At 44.6% G+C, this 22,903-nt stretch overlaps 1 protein-coding gene across 4 annotated transcripts in view; it reads right to left on the reverse strand.

Moving 5' to 3' along the window:
- The window catches only part of rph3ab (rabphilin 3A homolog (mouse), b), a 200,048-nt gene that overhangs the window by 48,298 nt on the left and 128,847 nt on the right, over window positions 1–22,903 (reverse strand). For all 4 annotated transcript variants that reach the window (XM_055655325.1, XM_055655326.1, XM_055655323.1 and 1 more), the window contains exons 5-6: window positions 9,004–9,087; window positions 4,971–5,139 (exon numbers count right to left, since the gene is read on the reverse strand). In XM_055655325.1, the coding sequence (XP_055511300.1) occupies window positions 4,971–5,139; window positions 9,004–9,087 (253 nt within the window). The remainder of the gene's footprint in view (window positions 1–4,970; window positions 5,140–9,003; window positions 9,088–22,903) is intronic.

A 22,903-nucleotide genomic window follows, 5' to 3' on the forward strand; every position in this document is an offset into this window, starting at 1 on the left:
GTTACACAAAAAAGCTGGAGAAACTCAGCGGGTGCAGCAGCATCTATGGAGCGAAGGAAATAGGCAACGTTTCGGGCCGAAACCCTTCTTCAGACTGTATGTTCTCCTTGTGGGTTTTCTATGGGTGCTCCAGTTTCCTGCCAATGTTAACTACCCATGTATCTTTCTAAATCTATATAATTAAAAGTCTCATCTTGACCACTTCCTGTCTGTGTGGTATATTGATGTTAGGGGCGGGAGGGCGGGACTATAAAACCCCGGATGCCTGGACGTTAGTCAGTCACTCTGCAAGACCATGAGAGAGTGCCACTACCTAAACTGTGAATCAACTGAACTGTGAGTCTGCAATGTACTTTTGTACAGTCTGAAGAAGGGTTTTGGCCCGAAACGTTGCCTATTTCCTTCGCTCCATAGATGCTGCTGCACCCGCTGAGTTTCTCCAGCATTTTGTGTACCTTACTTTTAATAAATGATTTGTTAGCCCTTAATGACAAAGTCGGCCGAGAGGACCAATCACATTGCTGGAGGAGGAGCCATCTTGGGGAACGGCTGCTAACCAGCAGCCGTCCGTTTAATTCACTTTTTTTTTTGTAGTTTTAGTGAGTCCTGTGTTTTGTTTGTGGGAGAAATAGACTTTTTAAATGTGGGGGGAAGGGGGTAACTATATTTCTAGGTCCCTACCTGGTCGGTGAGGCAGCTTTTTCTCCGGGCGGCCCCGTCGACCCGTCCTTGTGACCTACCAGCGGGCGTGGAGCGCCGTTTCCTGGCGGGGACCGCCCAGCACCTCGGCTTCAGTGGCGGCACAGCGCTGGAGCGCTATCGCGGAGTGGAGCGGGCGATGCCTTGCCTGGGTCACCGCGCTGGATCGACGCGCTGGAGCTCCGGTGAGCTGTGACCGCCGAGTTCAACACCTCCGGGCTGCGGAGTGGAGCGGGCGGCGCCGACTTCAACATCGGGAGCCTCGGAGCTCCAAACCGGCGCTGCCTTGTCGGCTTCGGAAGCCGCGGTCTCCGGTAAGGAAGCGGCCGTTCCAGGTGGCCCAGCCACTGAGAGGACTCTCCCGATGCCGGGGCAACAGCACCCGGCTAGAACGGCCAGGAACATCGGGCCTCCGTAGAGGCAATAGCGGAGGCCTCAATAGGCCTGACTTTGGGAGAACTGGGGATGGGGACTGGACATTGTGCCTTCCCCCACAGTGGTAACCATTGTGGGGGGATGATTTTTGTGTGTAAGTGATTATTTTAGTTTGTGTCCAAGATGGGTGTCGGAAGGGAGAGTGGATGCTGGTGCGGTTTAGCTGCCGCTGCTCTCTCTTCACATTGTGTTTTTGATTTTTTTTGTCTTTGGATCGAATTCTGTCTTTAATTTGTGTATTGGTGATGTCTTTATTATTTATTTTACTCCGATTATATGTTTTTTACTCTTGTTAAATTCTGTAAGGTGTCCTTGAGACTTTTGAAAGGCGCCCATAAATAAAATGTATTATTATTATTATGAGTTGTTTGGCCTGCTGCCCTGCCTGTGCTTGAAAATGCAATGCTTAATTGGAAATGAAATGAAATGACAATGCCATGAGTTGTTTGGCCTGCTGCCCTGCCTGTGCTCGAAAGTGCAATGCTTAATTGGAAATGAAATGAAACAAAATAACAATGACATGAGTTGTTTGGCCTGCTGCCCTTCCTGTGCTTGAAACTGCAAGGCTTTATTAGATCCAACTGTGTTTGGAAGGAATAAATGCTTTATTAGGTCCGATTGTGTTTGGAAGGAATAAATGCTTTATTAGGTCCGACTGGGTTTAGTCCAAAAGTTCTGCTCGTTTCGTGACTTCCGCTTAGTGGACAGGTTGCGCTGATTGCGTAATTTCCGGTGAGTGCAGAGGTCGCGCTGATTGCGTAATTTCTGGTAAGTGCAGAGGTCACACTGATTGCGGAAGTGCTGCTGACTGCGGAAGCCCCACAGTGGAGAGGCCAGGCTCAGCCAAGTAGATTCAAGAAAGTTTACTGTTGTATATATGGTGTGTGAGTCAGTGTGTGTGAGTGTATATGTGAGTGTGTGTACGTGTGAGTGTATGTGTGTGTATGTGTGTGTGTGGGTGTGTGTGAGTGTATGTGTGTGTGTGAGGTGGAGGGTGTGTGTTTGTGTGTGTGTGCATGTGTGTGTGAGTCTATGTGTCTGTGTGTGTCTGTGTGCGTGTGCGTGTGCATGTGTATATTGAAATTGGTGGAATATTGCTTTGGGGGACCAGCCCTCCCCTGTGAACCTGGGACCTAACGGGTCCCACTCAATCTAGTATCTTTTAAATGTTGTTGTAGTATCTGCCTTAACTGTCTCCTCTAGTTGCTCGTTCCATATACCCACCACCCTTTGTGTGAAAAAGCTGCCCCTCAGGTTCCAATTCAATCTTACCCCCCCTCACCTGAGCGGCACAGTGGTGCAGCGGTAGAGTTACTGCCTCACACTACCAGAGACCTTTCTTAGAGTTGGCATCGTGTTTGGCACAGACATAACACAGAGTGCATGCAATTAGTTTGTTATGGTGACATTATTTTTAGAAATAAATTGGCAAGTAATCAAATCCAAACAAGACCATCCCGGAGAACGGAGCGCCAGATGGGATTCAATACCGCCTGGCATTCAGCTGCAGGTAATTATATGTATGTATTGTATTATATACATGTTAGAATTCTTGTATATCACTAGGTGAGCTGTTTTATTAGGCAGTTTATAATGTGCAGTTACGGAAATGTTTACAACCACATTGCTGACACATTGAAATTCAATAGTTTTTACTGCATCGCTTTGAGCAAACCAGCGTGGACTAATGTGAAAACACCCAGCTAGTTTATTCAGAAAAAATCTTTGTACTTCTGCCTTAGATGAAAGACGTTTGAGTGAGTAGTGAGCATTTGCTAAAAACAAAGATTTTTGAACTGCTAGGAATTTGAATTGATGGACCTGGAAGGAATTGAAAATTATGGCTGATCCCTACAGATAATAGGAACTATTGTCTGAAAAATGTGGTCATTTTCCCAGGGAGCATCCAACAAAGATTAATTCATGGCGACACATCTGCAGTAGCTGCTCATGTGAACCAAGCACATGCGATTTTATACATGAGAGATTTGGAAACGAAAATGTATTTTTATTATTATCTTATAGAGGTGTACAAAATCATGAGAGGAATAGAGTGGGTAGACGCACAGAATCTCTAGCCGAGAGTAGGGTAATCGAGATTCAGAGGACATAGGTTTAAGGTGAGGGGGGGAAAGATTTAATTGGATCCCGAGGGGTACCTTTCTAACACAAAGGGTGGTGAAAGTATGGAACGAGCTGCTGGAGGAGATAGTTGAGGCAAATATTATCGCAATGTTTAAGAAACATTTAGGCAGTTGCATGGATAGGACAGGTTTAGAGGGATATAGGCCAAAATGCAGGCAGGTGGGACTAGTGTAGATGGGGCATGTTTGTCGGCGAGGGCTAGTTGGGCCGAAGGGCCTGTTTCCACATTGTATGACTATAATTCTACGACTAGGATAGAGCTACCTACAAATAAATACAATGTTACGCATGTTATAGACCAAATAATTACCAGAAGAAACAGGATTCATGGAAAGAGGGATAGGGAGTAGGGCAAATTGATGTTATAAAAGTATTTAATTTGATAAGATTGCTTGATTTCTCATTTTTATTAGTTGATCTGATGGGAGTAGATTAGAAGTAACATCACTCTTAACATAGAAACAGAACAGTACACGAACATGCCTTTTGGCCCACCGTGCCCAGATTGAACATGATGTCAAATTATAATCATCTGATGAAGGATCTCGACCCGAAATATCACCTATTACTTTTCTCCAGAGATGCTGCCTAACCCGCTGAGTTACTCCAACATTTTGTGTCTATCATCTCTTCTGTCAATATTCCTCCAGTCCATATCCCTCCATTCCTAGCATATCCATGTGCCTATCTTAAAGCCTCTTAAATGCCACTATCATATTTGCCTCCACCACCATTCCTGGCAGCATGTTCCAGGCACCCACCACTCCTGATGTAAAAACACCTATACATCTCCTTCAAACTTTGCTCCCTCTCTCCTTAAAGCTAAGGCCTCTAGCCCTCGACATTTCCACCTTGGGGGGAAAAAGGTTCTGACTGTCTACCCTATCTATGCTTCTCATCATTTTATATACTTCTATCAGGTCTCCCGTTAATATCCATCTTTTGAGGAAACAATCCATTTTTTCATTGAAACCAACCGAATAATGAAAGGCCTACATGGAGTGGATATGGAGAGGATGTTTCCAACAGTGGGAGAATCTAGGACCATAGGGCACAGCCTCAGAATAAAATGACGTACCTTTAGAAGGGGGATGAGGAGGAATTTATTTAGCCAGACAGTGGCGAATCTGTGGAATACATTGCCACAGATGGCAGTGGAGGCCAAAAAAAACAGACTTGGTGGGCCGAAGGGCCTGTGTCCACACTGTACCTCTAAACTAAACTAAACTAAACTATAGTTTCATTCCCACAATGCTCCAGCTCACAGGGTAGGTAAGTCTAAAACTAGAGGGCATAGATTTAAGGTGAGAGGGGAAAGATTTAAAATGGACCCGAGGTACATCTTTTCCACACCGAGGTCATGTGCATCATGAATGAATTATATTTTATTATCACATTTGACGTGTCACACGAGTATGCAGAGCCGCCATATATAGGGTGTTGACAAAGTATTCCATTTAGTCACCAATGGTCCCTCTTCATTCTTTGTTCTCCCCCCCCCCCCCCCATGTTGGGTCCCACTTTGTGCTAAGCGGTGCACCCTCTGCGAGCAGGAGGCAGGAACCTTGATTAAGGGAGTACCAAACCTGATCAGGACCTCGTTATAGATGGCACCCAGCCAGATCAACAGAGAATCAAGCCACACAATGTGTGCTCTCGGTTTTCCTCAGTTCCCCGTTGACTTCACTCACCTCTGCTCTGAGTCCAGTTGTGGGAAGGGTTCTGCTCAGCACCGGGAGGTTCCTGTGAAGGATGTTCTGCTTTGACCAGCTGTGCATTCTGCTTGTCAACAGGGATTGATTCAGGCAGACCCTGCTTCGGCAAACCCTTGAAGAACCAAGCACCAGAACGTTTCCAGACCTGTGTTGGGATCCGTGCAAAAGCTTATTAAAAGGCACAAGTTATCAATTGATTGAAGATAGACACAAAGTGCTGGAGTGACTCAGTGGGTCAGGCAGCATCTCTGTAAAAAAAGGATTGGGACTCTTCTTCGGTCAGGACCTTGCCAACACTTAAGAACAGATTAGAAGCAAAAGGAAACAAATGAAATGGAATGAGTGAATGTAGGAGTTCTGCTCATGTGGCAGATAACAGCCAACATGACTGATGGAGACAAACATTTGTTTGTGTGTTGAGCGTTCTATCTGCATAATTTTGTAAAACACGCTGCACCTAATCTGTGATATGTGGTGATCACAGGTTATGAGGGAGTGGTGCAGTGGGTTGCATTCCTCGGAAATAAACATTGTTGCATTATCGATGCATGCGTAAAGAAATGCGAGTTATAGTCATATAGCATGGAAACAGGTCCTTCAGCCCGTGACGTTCAAGAGGCCCTATCTACACTAGTCCCACTTGCCCACATTTATATACACGTTAATACCTGTGACAACTACCTCCTCTGGCAACTTGTTCCACATCCCGACCAAAGATGCCCCTCGGGTTTCTATGAAATCTTTCCCCTCTCACCTTAAACCTATATCCCTTGGTTCTTGATTCCCCTACTTCAAGCGTTGGGGGAAAAAAACAGGTTTATTTGAGCTTTTGTTTTCACATACATTCCCCGCAAATTATATTCAGTGCCTCAAATTTTCGGGTATTGGTCTATGAATTCTGTAAGGGTGGGTTTCCCCAAGGAGGGGGTTACCTGCACCCCACACGCATTCTTAAACTCAGGTCAAAACAAAGATCTACAGATGCTGGTTCATACACAAAACACAATGTGCTGGAGTAACTCAGCAGGTCAGGCAGCTTCTCTGGAGAACATGGATAGATGATGATCGACCCAAAACGCCACCTATCCATATTTTCCAGAGGTGCAGTCGGAAGCTTGTTGAGCCCACGGATCTATCCATGCCCTGTATCATGAGGTTCAAAACTCAATTTTAAAATCGATGATTCATCACTGTACTGGGGGGTAATGAATACACCTTCACACACACAACAAAAGAACAAGAGAGGTAAGCATTAAAATTTCATTACTCAGTAGCATATGTCAAATCGCGAAGCTCGTTCAATTTTAAATTTATAGAGGCAAGGACTGTGCTTTAAAAGTTCCTTTTATAGGCAGTAATAAGATTTATCTCATAAATATCTGCAACATCGACTCGCCCCTAATGGCCTCGGGGGATCCTAGGATGTGCTGGAATTTTTATTTCATTTAAATCTAATTCAAGTCTCAAAGGCTGCCTGATACCAAAGAACCAAGCATTGTTACTACGTGTGCCAAGTCTTGGGTGTGATGTTTTGATGTTCTTTGGAAATGACAGGGAAGGCTCTACTGTTTGATGATCCAAGATGGCTACATGCTGATGGGACTGTGCTGATCTGAGGGATCAGGTGTTTGCAGTGTCTGAACATAATATGAGTTCAATTATAAAGACCCTCAGCATGAGCCACATCCGCGAATGGTATGTTAGCATTCATAGCAAAAGGATTTGAGTATAGGAGCAGGGAAGTTCTACTGCAGTTGTACAGGGTCTTGGTGAGACCACACCTGGAGTATTGCGTACAGTTTTGGTCTCCTAATCTGAGGAAAGACATTCTTGCCATAGAGGGAGTACAGAGAAGGTTCACCAGACTGATTCCTGGGATGTCAGGACTTTCATATGAAGAAAGACTGGATAGACTCGGTTTGTAGTCGCTAGAATTTAGAAGATTGAGGGGGGATCTTATAGAAACGCACAAATTTCTTAAGGGGTTGGACAGGCTAGATGCAGGAAGATTGTTCCCGATGTTGGGGTAGTCCAGAACAAGGGGTCACAGTTCAAGGATAAGGGGGAAATCTTTTAGGACCGAGATGAGGAAAGCTTTTTTCACACAGAGAGTGGTGAATCTCTGGAATTCTCTGCCGCAGAAGGTAGTTGAGGCCAGTTCATTGGCTATATTTAAGAGGGAGCTAGATGTGGCCCTTGTGGCTAAAGGGATCAGGGGGTATGGAGAGAAGGCAGGTACAGGATACTGAGTTGGATGATCAGCCATGATTATATTGAATGGTGCAGGCTCGAAGGGCCGAATGGCCTACTCCTGCACCTATTTTCTATGTTTCTATCCTTAAAGGCCACCCAGAATTAAGCCCATTGTGTGTGCGGAATCGTCTTCACCTTTTGGAAGGGCACAGCAGGCGAGACAGTCCAGCCCTCCAATCTGAGAGGGACGAAGGGTAAGACTTTCCCTCTAGCCCTCTGAACCGCTACCCATTGAGTGCCCACCGTGACCCAGGAGAAAACAAGGTGAACCATGGGCGGCAAGGTGGCGCAGCAGTACAGTTGCTGCCTAATAGTGCCAGAGACATGGATTTGGCCCTGACTATGGGTGCTGTCTGTGCGGAGTTTACACGTTCTCCCTGTGACCGCGTGGTTGTTCTCTGGGTGCTCAGAGCATTTTGTTTTAGTTTACAGATACAGCGTGGAAACGAACCCTTCAGCTCACTGAGTCCGCGCCAACCAGCAATCACCCAGATCACTAGTTCGATCCTAAACACTAGGGACAATTTGCAGAAGCCAATTAACCTACAAACTTGCACGTCTTTGGAATGTGGGAAGAAACTGGAGCACCCAATTGGGAAACCTACACGATCACACTGAGAATGTACAAACTCTGTGAAGACAGCTCCTGTTGTCAGGATCGAACCAGGGTATCTGGCGCTGTAAGGCAGCAACTCTACCACTGCGCCGCCTAAAGGGTTTTCCATCAACCTTGCAGGCATTACATTCCTGTTCACCTCTGCTCATTGTGCAAAATTGTTTTTACTCCTGTAATCCTACTTCTTTTAAACCTATGTGCCTTGGTTTCAGATCTCTTTGCTGTTTAGTCTGTCTCACGTAATTAAATACATCTAGATTAATGCTTTCCCCAGCTTCCTGTTCCAAAGACCCCAATCTTTGTTTAACCAATTACTCCTCATAACTAAAGTTTCCCAGCTTTGATAATATTTGTCCTAAATCTCCCCTTTCTACTTCCTTGTGATATTATATTCTTCTTAGATTGTAGTGATCAGAATTAAACTAGGTATTTTATACATTATACTGTGGTCTGGTAATTTATATATTTCCTGCATGACTGTTCTGCTCGCACTTTATTCCAGTGTACAAAGGCAAATAACCAGTGAGCTTTTTGAACTTTGTCTATCCTCAAGGATCTGTGCAGGAACCCACTTCAAAGATCCCTCTGTTTCTCTCAGCTTCTCAATGACGTGATATTATTTATGTGTTGCAGAAACAAGGAACTGCAGATGCTGGTTTACAAATTAAAACACTGAGTGCTGCGTGGCTCAGCAGGTCACGGAGCATCTCAGGAGAACACTCAGGAGATAGGTGACGTTTTGAAGATAGACACAAAATGCTGGAGTAACGGCTCAGGCAGCTTCTCTGGAGGAAAGGAATAGGTGATGTTTTGGGTCGGAACCTTTCTACAGACTGAAAGATAGAGAAGACCAGAACAAAACAGGGCTGGCAACAGATGACCTCAGGAAGGATGTAGCCTATAATAGCCCATTGCTGGCTGGGGAAGATGTACTAACGATAGGGATACTAAGGTGTGCGAGTGGGGGAGGGAGGGAGGAAAGGAATGCAGGACTTGCTTGAAATTAGAGAAATCAATGTTCATACCGCTGGATTGTAAACTGCCCAAGCAAAATATGAGGTGCTATTCCTCCAGTTTGCATGTGCCCCCCCTCTGACAGTAGCGGAGGCCCAGGGCAGAAAGGTCCACACAGGAGCTTACCTCTCGTTGTTCGCTGCAAATCTTGCACAGCCAGATGGATCGGGGTCGGCTGGGTGTTTCAATTCCACATTTGGTGCAAACGTTCTGGAAGTGAAGAAGAGAAAGGATTAGTGAGATCATTGTAGTTAATTCGAAGCTCGGCTCTCTGGACTCACTTCTGCTTTTGAAAGAATAAAGTCAACAAGTGTAATTTATGTGGCAAAGATTACCAATAACTTCACCAGAGGGTTTAACAGGCAGGCATCATATTGTCCCACAGGTGATTTACTTTAGAGATACAGTGCGGAAACAGGTGCTTCGGACCAATGAATCCGTCCCATCCAGCAATTACCCTGTATACTAAACTACACACGTTAGAAACAATTATACAACTGACTGAAGCCGATTAACTTAAAGGGTCTGAAGAAGGGTTCTGACCCAAAACGTCACCTGTCCTTTTTCTCCAGAGATGCTGCCTGACCCACTGAGTTACTCCAGCATTTAATGTCCTAAACGATCACCTGCAGTTTCTTTCTACACATAACCTACAAACCTGTACATCTTTGTAGTGTGGGAGGAAACTGGAGCATCTGGAGAAAACCCACGTGGACAAAGTGAGAACGTACATACATTGTACAGACGACACCTGTAGTCAGGATCGAACCCGGTCTCTGGCGCTGCAAAGTAGCAACTCTATCGCTACGCCACTGTGACGCCCTCGGGAGATGTTTATTCATTTTGGGGATGTGGCCATCACATGCATTTGTTGACTAAACCTAATCAAGCTGCTATCTTGAACTGCTGCAGTCCTTCTGGAGTCAGCGTCATAAAGCACATAACCAGGCCCTTTGGCCCATCCTGACCATCAGGGCCGGCCTTAGGATGTGCGGGGCCCAATTGGGAACAATTTTGGTGGGCCCCAGGTTCCCAGCCAAGGTGTGTCAGCCCAGTTATTTAGTATATATTATGAAATTGTACATTAGGTGCGATGGATTATACACTGTGTGAATCTCTCCTGCTCCCTCCAAGTAGCTCCGCTGGCTTCCAACATTTACCGTAGCTACTAATTACCATTAAACTGCATTATGTAATTGGACACAATGCCCTTGGAGACAGCGGCTGATTGGACGGGAGGAGACCTATTTGTTGATTGGACGGGAATTTTAAAGCAAGCTGGTTGGCGATTGGATGCAACCCCCTTAGAGACAGCGATTGATTGGCCGCCAAATAAAATTGTCAAATCTGTAACAGAAATCGCTGGTCGGTGCAAACTCGGTAGACTGTCTGGTTGTATCTCCAAACTAAACAGTATAACATGCAGGTACATTCATTTAAATTTAAATTCAGTGATTTTACTTCAGAGTCACGTGAGTGACTTCGTGAAGAAGCCCGCTCAGGGCGCAGGTGCGGCATTACGCCAGCAAGTGCAACAGCGGCGGCAGCTGGAGTCAGGCTCTCCAGCTGCACTTTAAAAGCGCACTATCAGGTAAGTGAACGGTGCGTTGGGAACGGAGCGAGTTGGAGTTGGTTCTTTTGGAAGAAACATGTCCCAACGTAGAAAACTCGCGAGTAGACCTGCCCGAGCTTTAACTCCACCAGAGGAGTCAATTCCAGCGGGGCAGCAACCGGCGGTACTACCGCTTGAACAGCGGTTTGAAATTCCTCAGACCGAGCCGGTCCCAGTCACGCCAGAGCCTACACGGCGGACTGGGAAAGCCACCCGGAAGACAAACCGGCCGGTCGATTCCGACTCGTCGGAGGAGGAAATGTCCACCCCAAAGCGGGGGAGAGACAGCCGCCTAAGCTGCATCCAGCAGCTATTGGAGGGGATGGTCTACCGGGAGCAGCAGCGCTCTCGGTCAGACAGGACAGGCGCCCCCTCCATGGTGCTGAGTCCGGCACCTCCCTTTGCGACCTCGGACCAGGAATGGGAGGTTAGCATCGGTGACCAGGGGCAGGCTGGTCTGAGTATGGGGCAGGCGGAAGGAGCCGAAAGAGAGCAGGGTGTGCAGGAAGAGCTGCTGGGGGTCGTAAGCCGATTCGTCGCTACCCCACGGGTTGGAGCACCACTGGAGCCTAAGATGGCTGCCAGCATAAACCATCTCTCCAACAAACCACTGCAGGAGAAGGTGCTCGCCCAAGTGCTTGAGGAGCACACAGCCCCGGATAATTGTGAGGCCCTCAAGGTCAAGAGCCTCAATCCTCAAATATGGGGCAACGTGGGGGGACCGATTCGGACTCAGGAGGTCAAACTCCAGCGCATACTTCGCCTCCTGACGGCGGCTATAACAGCCTATGCGCGGGGTGTCGAGACCGTAGATATGACATCTCACCAACAGGATGTCTTGGCGCTCATGTGCACGACACAATATGAGCTGAATAACCTGAGAAGAGACAATATCAGGCCGGCCCTCAATCCTAAATTTGCAGGATTGTGCAAAGCTCCGTCAGTAGAGACCGACTCATTTTTATTTGGGAAGGACTTGAACAAACAGCTCAAAGAGATGGAGGAGGCGTCTAAGACCTTTAGCCTCATGAGGGCACCACCGGCAGCGAATATACCAAAGCTCTTCATTCCACCCAGGCGGCAGCACACCACTGCATCTACCAGTCGGCGGCCCGAATATGCCACTGGTCAAAGCTTGGGGCCGCACTATCCCCAGAAACCTTTTTTAGGTCAGGGCCTGCAGCGGACCCCCTGGAAAATGCGCCTCCCCCCAACATCGCCAGCACGTCGACAGGGAAGAACACTCAAAAAGAAAAAAACACAACCCCGCCAATAACCATGGAGGTAGGTGGATCTGGTTCCTACCCGCATATCGAGAATAAGGGTGACTTACTAATAGGGGGAAGGTTACACTTGTTCAAAGAAGCATGGGGAAGGATCACAGATGATAAATATATACTTAATAGTATTCGAGGGTATAAAATAGAATTTATATCAAATATACCGCCAGTTCAACATATGCCCGAGAGGGCATTTGTACTCTCCAATAAGGAACAACAGGAGGGACAAGCTGAACTGGTGAGGCTTATAAACAAAGGGGTCATAGAAAAAACTACTCATGAGCCCTTGGAATTTGTTTCCAACATATTTACTAAGCGTAAAAAGGATGGTGGATGTCGCATCATCATTGACTTGACATCCTTGAATATATTTGTTAAGTATATACATTTCAAAATGGAAACATTTGTGACTGCTAGACAACTGATTTTCAAAGGATACTATATGGCCAGCATCGATCTCAAAGATGCTTACTATCTAGTACCTATACATAAGGATTATAGCAGATATCTTAAATTTATCTGGATGGGGGAGCTTTGGCAGTATAAAGCACTGCCTAATGGGCTTACTTCAGCTCCACGACTATTTACTAAAATATTAAAACCAGCCATGGCAACGTTAAGAAAACGAAACCATATAGTCATGGCATATTTGGACGACATCCTCATAGTTGGGAAAACTATGGAATTGGCTGTAGCAGCAGTATCAGCTACTCAACAGCTCCTAGAGACTCTAGGCTTTGTCCTACATCCAGATAAATCCAAGTTAAATCCATCCACAATTATGGACTATCTGGGTTTCACAATTAACTCAGTCCAAATGACTATTACCCTGCCAAGGGAAAAGATGATTGCATTGATACAATCATGTAATAACTTAAAGATAAAGGAAAGACCAACTATTCGACAAGTGGCAGCAGTAATTGGTAAAATGGTAGCAGCATTTCCAGCTATCCAATTTGGACCTTTGCACTATCAAAATTTGCAAAGAGCAAAGATAACTGCACTAAAACAGCACAAAGGTCATTATGACCGGGTCATGACGATACCCCCTGAAGCAATATCAGAGCTACAGTGGTGGATACAAAATATTTGGCACAGTTATAGTCCTATTGTTATTACTAATGCTACTTTAATACTCCAAACAGATGCTAGTGCTCAAGGCTGGGGAGCAACTAACTCCATATCCAGCACAGGTGGTAGATGGACTAACTCAGAATCATCATTACTATCTACACTGGGCATTAACTCTTTGGAAATGTTGGGCGCCTTTTATGGTTTGAAAGCATATGCATCTAATATGCATCACTTGCATGTTAGATTACAAATAGATAATACAACGGTGGTGGCTTATATTAACCATATGGGCGGCATAAAATCTTTATCATGCGACAAATTGGTCAATACGATTTGGCAATGGTGTGTCGAAAGACATATTTGGCTTTCAGCTACCTATCTACCAGGTAAGCTAAACACAGTGGCGGACACCAGGTCACGTAAATTCAATGACAACATTGAATGGATGTTAAATCCTAAAACATTCGCTGAAATTGTAAAGCAATATGGGAAGCCAGATATAGATTTATTTGCATCAAGGCTGAATCACCAACTACCTATCTATGTCGCGTGGGAACCAGATCCGGAGGCAGCAGCGGTAGACGCATTTACGCTGGATTGGGGAAAGTTTGTTTTCTATGCCTTTCCTCCCTTCTGCCTCATTAGTCGGGTACTTCGAAAAATCCAGACGGATTCAGCATCTGGGGTTTTGGTAGTGCCCGACTGGCCTACACAGCCATGGTTCCCAATTCTCCATGACATGGTGGTGGAAGCACCTATGGTGTTCCCCAGTCATCCAGGGTTACTGACTCACCCAGTATCAGGCATCAGCCACCCATGCCACAAAGACATGAATCTCCTGGGTTGCAGATTCTAGACCGACCTTACCTGGATCTGGGGTTATCGCAACAAACCATCGCCACCATGTCAGCATCCCTGAGAACATCCACAAAGAGGCAGTACCTAACCAGCATCAGGAAATGGGAAACGTACTGCCAGAAAACGGGGACTGCTTACAAAACAGCCACAGTAGCGGATGTTCTGGAGTTCCTGGCGGATCTACATCATCGTGAAGATATGAGCTACAGTGCCATCAACACGGCACGTAGTGCACTCTCTAACTACCTCCAACCTGCAGGACATCAGCCCATGGGATCCCATCCGCTGGTGGTCAAACTGATGAGGGGCATATTTAACAGGAAGCCCCCCAAACCTAGATATACACAAATTTGGGATGTCAGTATTGTTCTCGCTTACCTTCGGGACAGACCACCAGCAAGATCTCTCAGTTTAGAGCAATTGACTTTAAAAACGCTCATGCTGATGGCGCTAGTATCTGCTCAGAGGGTCCAGTCCTTACATAAACTTCGACTGGACAACACGGAGACAACATTAGATCAGATCACCTTCAAAATACAAGGTCTGATAAAACAGTCCAGGCCAGGAACATCCAACACGCTAGTGGCATTCCGGGCTTACCCACTAGAGCCACGATTGTGTGTGGTGACCCACATAAACATTTACATTGACACAACCCATAATATCCGAGGAAGTGAGAGAGCCTTATGGGTCAGCCACAGAAAGCCACATGGCAGGGTAACAAGCCAAACCATTTCTAGATGGTTGAAACAGGTATTGGAAGCTGCTGGAATAAACATTAATATATTTAAATCTCATTCCACCAGGGCAGCATCCACATCATCGGCAGCAAGGCTGGATGTGCCTGTTGACATAATCCTCAACAAAGCAGGATGGTCACGGGAAGCCACATTCCGAACATTTTATCATAAGCCGTTGGTGGAACCTGACGTATTTCCAGCCAGAATTTTAGAAACTGCAAATATTTAATTTAAAGCCCGGGGGAGCTATTTTCTTTTTGTTATTGTTAATAAATACCGTTTTGTTTTCAAAACAGATTCATTGGTTGATTACAATAACACTTCCTTCCTCAAGAGCTTTCGGTAGTGAGTGAGTAAAACTGTTACACGGTTTGAAATCACAGAGCTTTGAAATCTTCACGAAGTCACTCACTCATTTTATGAGGAGTTACGATGAGGGATTACGTGCCCTCCGCTCCCACCCTCATTTCATGGATCAAACTGATAATTGATGTCTCTTTATTCTTTACTATGTTACTTCAAATACGTGTCTGTCTGTGATTCCACACCGCTGCTTGGAAGCATGCCGCACCTGCGCCCTGAGCGGGCTTCTTCACGTAATCCCTCATCGTAACTCCTCATAAAATACAGATCAAACTTCAAACTGGTAAGTTCTCGTTTAATCTTACTATTATTTCTCATGATTTCTTACTGTGTATAGGGTGATTTCACGAAAGGTCACTGGAGCGTAGATTAGCACGTAGATCCAAAATATCGGGAATTATCGCGTTTGCTCGCTGCATTTCATCAAAAGTAAGGCATTATTAACTTTTTTATCTTTATTCATTTGTTATATGAAAAGTTTTAAAAGTGAAAAATCCGTCAGTAAAATTGCAAAATCGCCCATGGTTCTCAGGTGGGTTTTAACTAGCAATGTTACAAAATTTTGAGATTTAAAAAATCAAGTCTGCAATTTATCCCATCAGATAAAGCATAACAATAAGTTTAATTTGATACCAAATTCACTTTCATATCTCAAGTATTAAAAAAGTTATGACCATTTTCATACTCGGAAATTAGCATCTTGTTCCCTATTGATTTTCAATGGGCATTACAAAAAAGCTGTGATCTTAGATAGTCAAAAGCACATTTCTTAAGGAAAGATTAACATTTTTAAATAGCCTAAGTGTCCAAAGATTATTCACAAATAATTCACAATATAACATGATTTTTATATCTAATTTACATTAATTTATAGGCCAAATGGAAGGAATTTAGTGTTCAATTGCTGTAAATAAATCGGTTTTCTAGTGGGTTCATGTGGAACGCGCAGGTTTAGAATGTTGACAGCGCGCTGGATTAGTGCCCTCAAATGCCGAGAAAAATACTGGGGGATATAAAAAGCCCAAAATGAGCTACTCGCTATAGAAAATTATAATTATAGGGTTATATACATGCCCCATTTAATGTAAAAATAAGGTACATACCTTTAATTGTTTGCTTTATAAAACCCTGGGGCTGCCAGAGCTTGCGGAATGAACGAGAGCTTTTAAATTTATTATATCTACTCTTCGAGGCCTATAAAACTAATAATAGCTTTTGGGACCGGGTCTTGCAGCGATTCTCCGTTAATGATTTACTAGGCTGAACATCTGCGATTGGAACAGCCTAGTAAAAATCGGGTTTTAAACCCGCCCCCTCCAAACAGCTCCAAAATCACACACAAGGGGAGGGGCAGATGCTCAGCCACGATTCAGGTACGTTTTGTAACATACCTATTTTAACATGCAAAATGAAAACGCTTCTGAAGCTACATTTACCATTTAAATAATCGTAAACTATCAATGCGTTTTGAAATAAATTTTACTCAGATGTAAGCTAAGGAATGGGATAATTGTCAGCTGTTAATTGGACAAAATCAGAACATTTAATTATTTGCCAAAATATATTTCTCACTGTTTCTTGTTTAAAGCCTGTACAATCACCCAAACTACTTATTTATTTATCATCTAATAACAGACAAGCCTGTGCAGGCTTTAAACAAGAAACATTAAGAAATATATTTTGGCAAATAATTAAATGTCCTGAAGCGTTTTCATTTTGCATGTTAAAACCCACCTGAGAACCATGGGCGATTTTGCAATTTTACTGACGGATTTTTCACTTTTAAAACTTTTCATATAACAAATGAATAAAGATAAAAAAAGTTAATAATGCCTTACTTTTGATGAAATGCAGCGAGCAAACGCGATAATTCCCGATATTTTGGATCTTTAAATCTCCACGGCAAATGTCCGCTGGTCATTTCCGCTGGATTTGCACCTTCAGCTCCCTCTTGAATTTACCTTAGTTTCTATCTTTTCTTTGGACTGTAAATTTAGGTAGCTGTGCCTCACGGTCACCCCGACTAGCACAGTAAATTGCAGCTCAAAAACTGTCCGTTTTCGATGTTTTTAACGGGTGTGAAAGTGCGTGTTTTCCCATTCACTAACATGTACTGGATGTATAGCATGTACTCCACTTCAGATTTTCGGTCACGTGGGTGCGGATCTACGCTCCAGTGACCTTTCGTGAAATCACCCTATAGCTCAATATCTGACCAATTTCTGTTTAACACGTTTGGTCTGCCGTGAGCATTTTTCTCTCCCAAAACAGTTCATATCTAGCAAACCCGATCAACGAACCAGACAGCAGTTGGACGCAGTCATAGAAACATAGAAAATATGTGCAGGAGTAGGCCATTTGGCCCTTTGAGCTTGCACAGCCATTCAATATGATTATGGCTGATCATCCAACTCAGTATCCTGTACCTGCTTTCTTTCCATACCCCCTGATTCCTTTAGCCACAAGGGCCACATCTAACTCCCTCTTAAATATATCCAACGAACTGGCCTCAACTACATTCTGTGGCAGAGAATTCCAGAGATTCACCACTCTCTGTGTAAAAAATGTTTTTCTCATCTCAGTCCTAAAAGATTTCCCCTTTATCCTTAAACTGTGACCCCTTGTTCTGGACTTCCCCAACATCGTGAACAATCTTCCTGCACCTAGCCTGTCCAACTCCTTAAGAATTTTGTGCGTTTCTATAAGATCCCCCCCTCAATCTTCTAAATTTTAGCGAGTACAAGCCGAGTCTATCCAGTCTTTCTTCATATGAAAGTCCTGACATCCCAGTGGTGAACCTTCTCTGTACTCCATCTATGGCAAGAATGTCCTTCCTCAGATTAGGAGCCCAAAACTGTACGCAATACTCCAGGTGTGGTCTCACCAAGATCCTGTACAATTGCAATAGAACCTCCCTGCTCCTATACTCAAATCCTTTTGCTATGAATGCTAACATACCAATCGCTTTCTTCCCGGCCTGCTGCACCTGTGTGCCTACTTTCAATGACTGGTGTAACATGACACCCAGGTCTCATTGCATCTCCCCTTTTCCTAAACGGCCACCATTCAGATAATAGTCTACTTTCCTGTTTTTGCCACCAAAGCGGGGACCCTCACATTTATCCACATTATACTGCATCTGCCATGCATTTGCCCACTCACCCAGCCTATACGTCAACTTGTAGCCTCCTAGTTTAGAGGGATTTAAACGGTTTAGAGATGTGTAGAGGGCTTCAGATGGGTTTAGAAGTGTTATAGAGGGAAAATAGGGGGGAATAGAGGGGTTTAGAGGTGTTCAGAGGGGCCCAGAGGGGTTTAGAGATGTTATAAGCCCCCCGTGAGAAATTGTATTTCTCTGAAATTGAAGATAAACATAAAGATGGAGTAACTCAGCAGGCCAGACAGCGCAGCGACTCTGGAGAGAAGACCCTTCTTCAGACTGAATTGAACTCTCGTCGGTGAGAGTACTTGTGATTGTCTGAAGAAGGGTCTCGACCAGAAACGCAACCCTCTCCCCAGAGCCGCTGCCCGTCCCGCTGAACCACCTTCAACTTCAGAGCCAAACAAAAAACACAGTGCTGGAGGAACTCAGCGGTCAAGGCAGCTGCCTCACCCGCTGGCTTTCTCCAGCACTTTTGTCTACCGCTAAACGTCAATGATTCCGGGAATGCCGAGGCAACAGGGTGAGAGAGCTAGAGAGAGACGAGATGGGGAGCGGGAGAGAGAGCGAGAGAGAGGGAGGGAGAGAGCGAAACACAGAGAGACACAACGTGGTACGGTAGGTGAATGACTAACCTGCCCACCAGGAAGAAGCCCCTTCTCGCGGTCTGGGCCCTCACTCATGATGGTGAGTTTAAAGAAATTCTCAATGTGTCATCGATCTACATTCCTCAGTAAATGTAATTGTGTTTTAAACAAGTATTATTGACGCCGCGTGAATTTTATTCAAAGGAACATGGCGTCATTGATACTCATTCAAAACACAATAACATTTACTGAGGAATGTGGATGGATTGATGCAGATTGATATAACAACTTGTTAACTACTTCATGTTAAGAAGTGCTAACAGTACTAGTTAACAAATCGTTTGTGTCTGATGGCCGTGCAGCGGTTGTTATACATGTTCGTTTAAAAAAAATATCCGGATGGCGAATTTAAAAAAAATCTTTATTTAACAAAGAGAATTCGTATTTCCGTACGAAATACGGAACATTAGTGCGGGGCCCAATTGGGGGCAATCGGTCAAATCGGCTGACCATGCCGACCATCAAGTACCTATCTATACTAAGTCCAATCACCACCATTTGGTCCACAGACATCTGAGCATTGGCGATTCTCAAGATAGTGCCCCAGAGAGGCGACAAAAGAGCATGTATACTCTCGCTCTGTCTGGGCCTCTGCTCCGGTGAATTTACTGCAAGATTTTCATTGCACCCGTAGCTCACTGATTTGAGCATATGATAATTAACTCCACTTGATCGACCTGAATAGATTAAAGTGCTTCTACAGATATTTGTTAAATATTGTTAGTCTCAACCTTTGCCACACATTCCACCATATCTGGGTGAAAAATGACTTCCTCAGATTCCTCTAATGCTTTTTCCCTATATTTATGTCCTCTAGTTTTAGACATTTTATTAGTTGTAGACACTTTTTGGTGAAGGAATCTGAGCATGAGGAAGAAGGAGTTTTAGACCAAGAGATGATGAAGGACCAGAACTATATTTCCAACAGGACATGAAGTGCTGGAGTAACTCAGCGGGTCAAGCAGCATCTGTTGAGGACATGGACAGGTGACTCCCTTACAACTATTTACTTACAAACTACTCCCCATAGCTGCTTTGGTGAGATACTGGAACCCACTGAATCAATAGTCTATTAGACCACCCATAGGGACCCAGGTGACAGCAGGCAGTCATTACAGTCCGCTGACTGGATAGCACGCAACTAAAAGCTTTTCACTGTACCTCGGTAGACGTGACAATAAAAACTAAACTAGTTTGTTTTGTTTATTATTGTCACACTTTACTAAAAGCTTTTCCTGGTATCTCAATAACTGTGACAATAATAAACTAAACTAACTAGTTTAACTAGTTTAGTTTAGTTTGGTTTATTATTGTCACATGTACCAAGGTACAGTGAAAAGCTTTTTGTTGCGTGCTCTTCCAGTCAGTGAAAATACTATACATGATTACAATCAAGCCGTCCAGTGTACAGGTACAGGTATCACGTTCAGTGCAAAATAAGCTCCAGTAAAGTCAGATTAAAGATAGTTCGAAGATGGGACCCCAGCACCATGTAGGGTGGTCCTAACCCACACAGGGTGGGCAGAACCAACTAGTCTTAACACAGCAGACTGTACCATCAAACGTGGATTTGTTGTTTAATGGAGATTGAGAAATGAAACCATCCTCCAATCCTCTCCACATCCATGATCACATTCCCACCCACCTCCCCACTCTAAGCTAAGAAATCAATTGAGAATAGGTCTGAGCTAACTTCATCCAGTACAATAACCTGCCCAGATCCTCTGACAAAGATCCACTTTGACAAATATCCTCTTTGTCAAGCAGAGGGATCTTGGAGTGTGAGCACATAAGGTGGTCAAGAAGGCTCTCAACACATCAGCCTTCATCAGTCAAGGTATTGAGTATAGAAGTTGCAATATTATGTTACTGTTATACAAGACCTTGTGTCCAGTTTTTGGTCACCTTACTACAGGAAAGATGTTGTTAAGGGAGAGGGTTCAGTCTGAAGAAGGGTCCTGACCCGAAATGTTACCCAATCACTCCCTGTCCCGCTGAGCTACTCCAGCATTTTGTGTCTACCTTCTATTTAAACCAGCATCTGCAGTTCTTTCCTTCACAAAGATGTTCTAAAGCTGGAAAGAGTAGAGATTTACGAGGATGTTGCTAGGGCTTGAGGTCCTAAGCTATAGGAAGAGGTTGGGCAGGCTAGGACTTTATTCCTTGGAGTAAGAGGGGTGATCTTATAGAGGTGTGTAAGATCATGAGGAAAATAAATAAGTAGACGCAATGTCTTTTACTCAGAGTATAAGAATCAAGAAGCAGAGGACATAGGTTTTAGGTAAATTCCCGGGATTGCGGGACTGTCATATGCTGAGAGAATGGAGTGGCTGGGCTTGTACACTCTGGAATTAAGAAGGTTGAGAGGGATCTTATTGAAACATATAAGATTATTAAGGGTTTGGACACACTAGAGGCAGGAAACATGTTCCCGATGTTAGGGGAGTCAGAACCAGGGGTCACAGTTTAAGAATAAGGGGTAAGCCATTTAGAATGGAGATGAGGAAACACTTTTTCTCACAGAGAGTTGCGAGTCTGTGGAATTCTCTGCCTCAAGAGGGCGGTGGAGGCTGGTTCTCTGGATACTTTCAAGAGAGAGCTAGATAGGGCTCTTAAAGATAGCAGAGTGAGGGAATATGGGGAGAAGGCAGGAACGGGGTACTGATTGGGGATGATCAGCCATGATCACATTGAATGGCGGTGCTGGCTCGAAGGGCCGAATGGCCTACTCCTGCACCTATTGTCTATTGTAAAAGGGGAAATATTTAATCGGAACCTGTGGGGCAACTTTTTCACACAAAGGGTGGTGGGTATATGGAACAAGCTGCCAGAGGGGGTAGTTGAGGCAAGTACTATATCATCATTTAAAATACATTGGCAGGTGCATGGATAGGGAAGGTTTAGAGGGAAAGGAGCCAAATGCGGGCTGTGCGATCGTGTAGATGGGGCAATTTGGTCTGAAGGGCCATAGTCCAGGCTATATGACTATGACTCTATTTTAAATGTTGATAACATTAGGAGGGGTGCGGATGGCATAGATGGTCAGAGCTTTTATTTTCCAGGGCAGGAGAGTCTAGAACTAGAGGGCACAAGTTTAAGGTGAGAGGGGAGAAATGTAAAGGAGATTTGAGGAGTTTTTTTTTTTCACTTATGTGGTAGTGATTATTTGGAAAGAGCTGCCAGAGGAGTTGGTAGAGGCAGGTACAAGATGTTTTGGCAGAAAACATCTCTGACAGGAGTGGGAGTACTGAAATGAGCAGTGCAGGGACATGTCAGTCTGCATCCAATACCTAGTGGAATGTACTGGGAACATTTAATTTCTCTCATCCTGCTATTTTTAACAGTCTGGCAACACACTGAGTCAGATCACTGTGTTATTATACTGAAGTTGTGAACCTGTTTATTGCCTGTGCTAAAACAGCAGGGCCAGGAATTTAATAAACATTCGCAAGTCCCCTAAAAATAACACCTAGTGAAAAATTCACCCACGGCATCTCCTTTCAAGAAAGACTCACCAAGGTCTTTACTTCAGTCTGGCTCAGAATCGTGGAAAGTAGAGATCATTTTAAAGATAGTGTATGGATTGTGAGAGTAGTGCTTTCATCCAGATACATTAGTTTAGTTTAGTTTATTATAAGCGAGTTCGGTATTCCGACTGCGCATGCCCATGTCAAAAGTCACTATGCATAAACAGCCCTGGAAAGCAGTGGAGCAGTGAAGCATTGGACCTTAATTTCTTCCGTTTTTTCCAGCTTTGATTCTTCTAGATAAGAAAATACAGCTTTCAAACTATGAAATAGTTGTATTTATGGTTCCTTTATTAAAAGCTAAGATTATTTTGTTGTTTTTATTGCTTTATTGTGCTGTGGTGAGTTAGTGACATTGTGCTCGTCCGTGTTCGGTGTCGGGCCTGGGTCTGTTGAATTGCTGCTGGGTGGTCCCCGTCCCCTCACAGGTGTCTCATCCCTGTCCGGGTGTGGATGGAGGTGTCGGGCCGGGCTTGCAATGGTGCAGGGAGGAGGCTGAGTTGCTGCAGCGTTTTGTGTGTATGGCTGGTGCTCAGTTTTCGTCGGCGCTGGAGGGGGTTGGCCACTGGAGTTGGCGCTTCTTCTCCGGCTGTGGACCTGGGGCCGCTAGTTCTGTCGGTTGGCCCGGCGGGAGTTGAGCTGGGGTTCAGATGCTTAGTGGAGCCAATGCCAAGGCTCTGTGGGGGATCACTACAGTCTAGAGCTCTTCCACTGCTAGGCATTGGGGAACAAGGTAAGGGATACCACTCCTGGAGGCCGCAAGTA

Source organism: Leucoraja erinacea, chromosome 25, assembly GCF_028641065.1.
Source record: "Leucoraja erinacea ecotype New England chromosome 25, Leri_hhj_1, whole genome shotgun sequence".
In the NCBI taxonomy this organism is placed as follows: Eukaryota; Metazoa; Chordata; class Chondrichthyes; order Rajiformes; family Rajidae; genus Leucoraja; species Leucoraja erinaceus.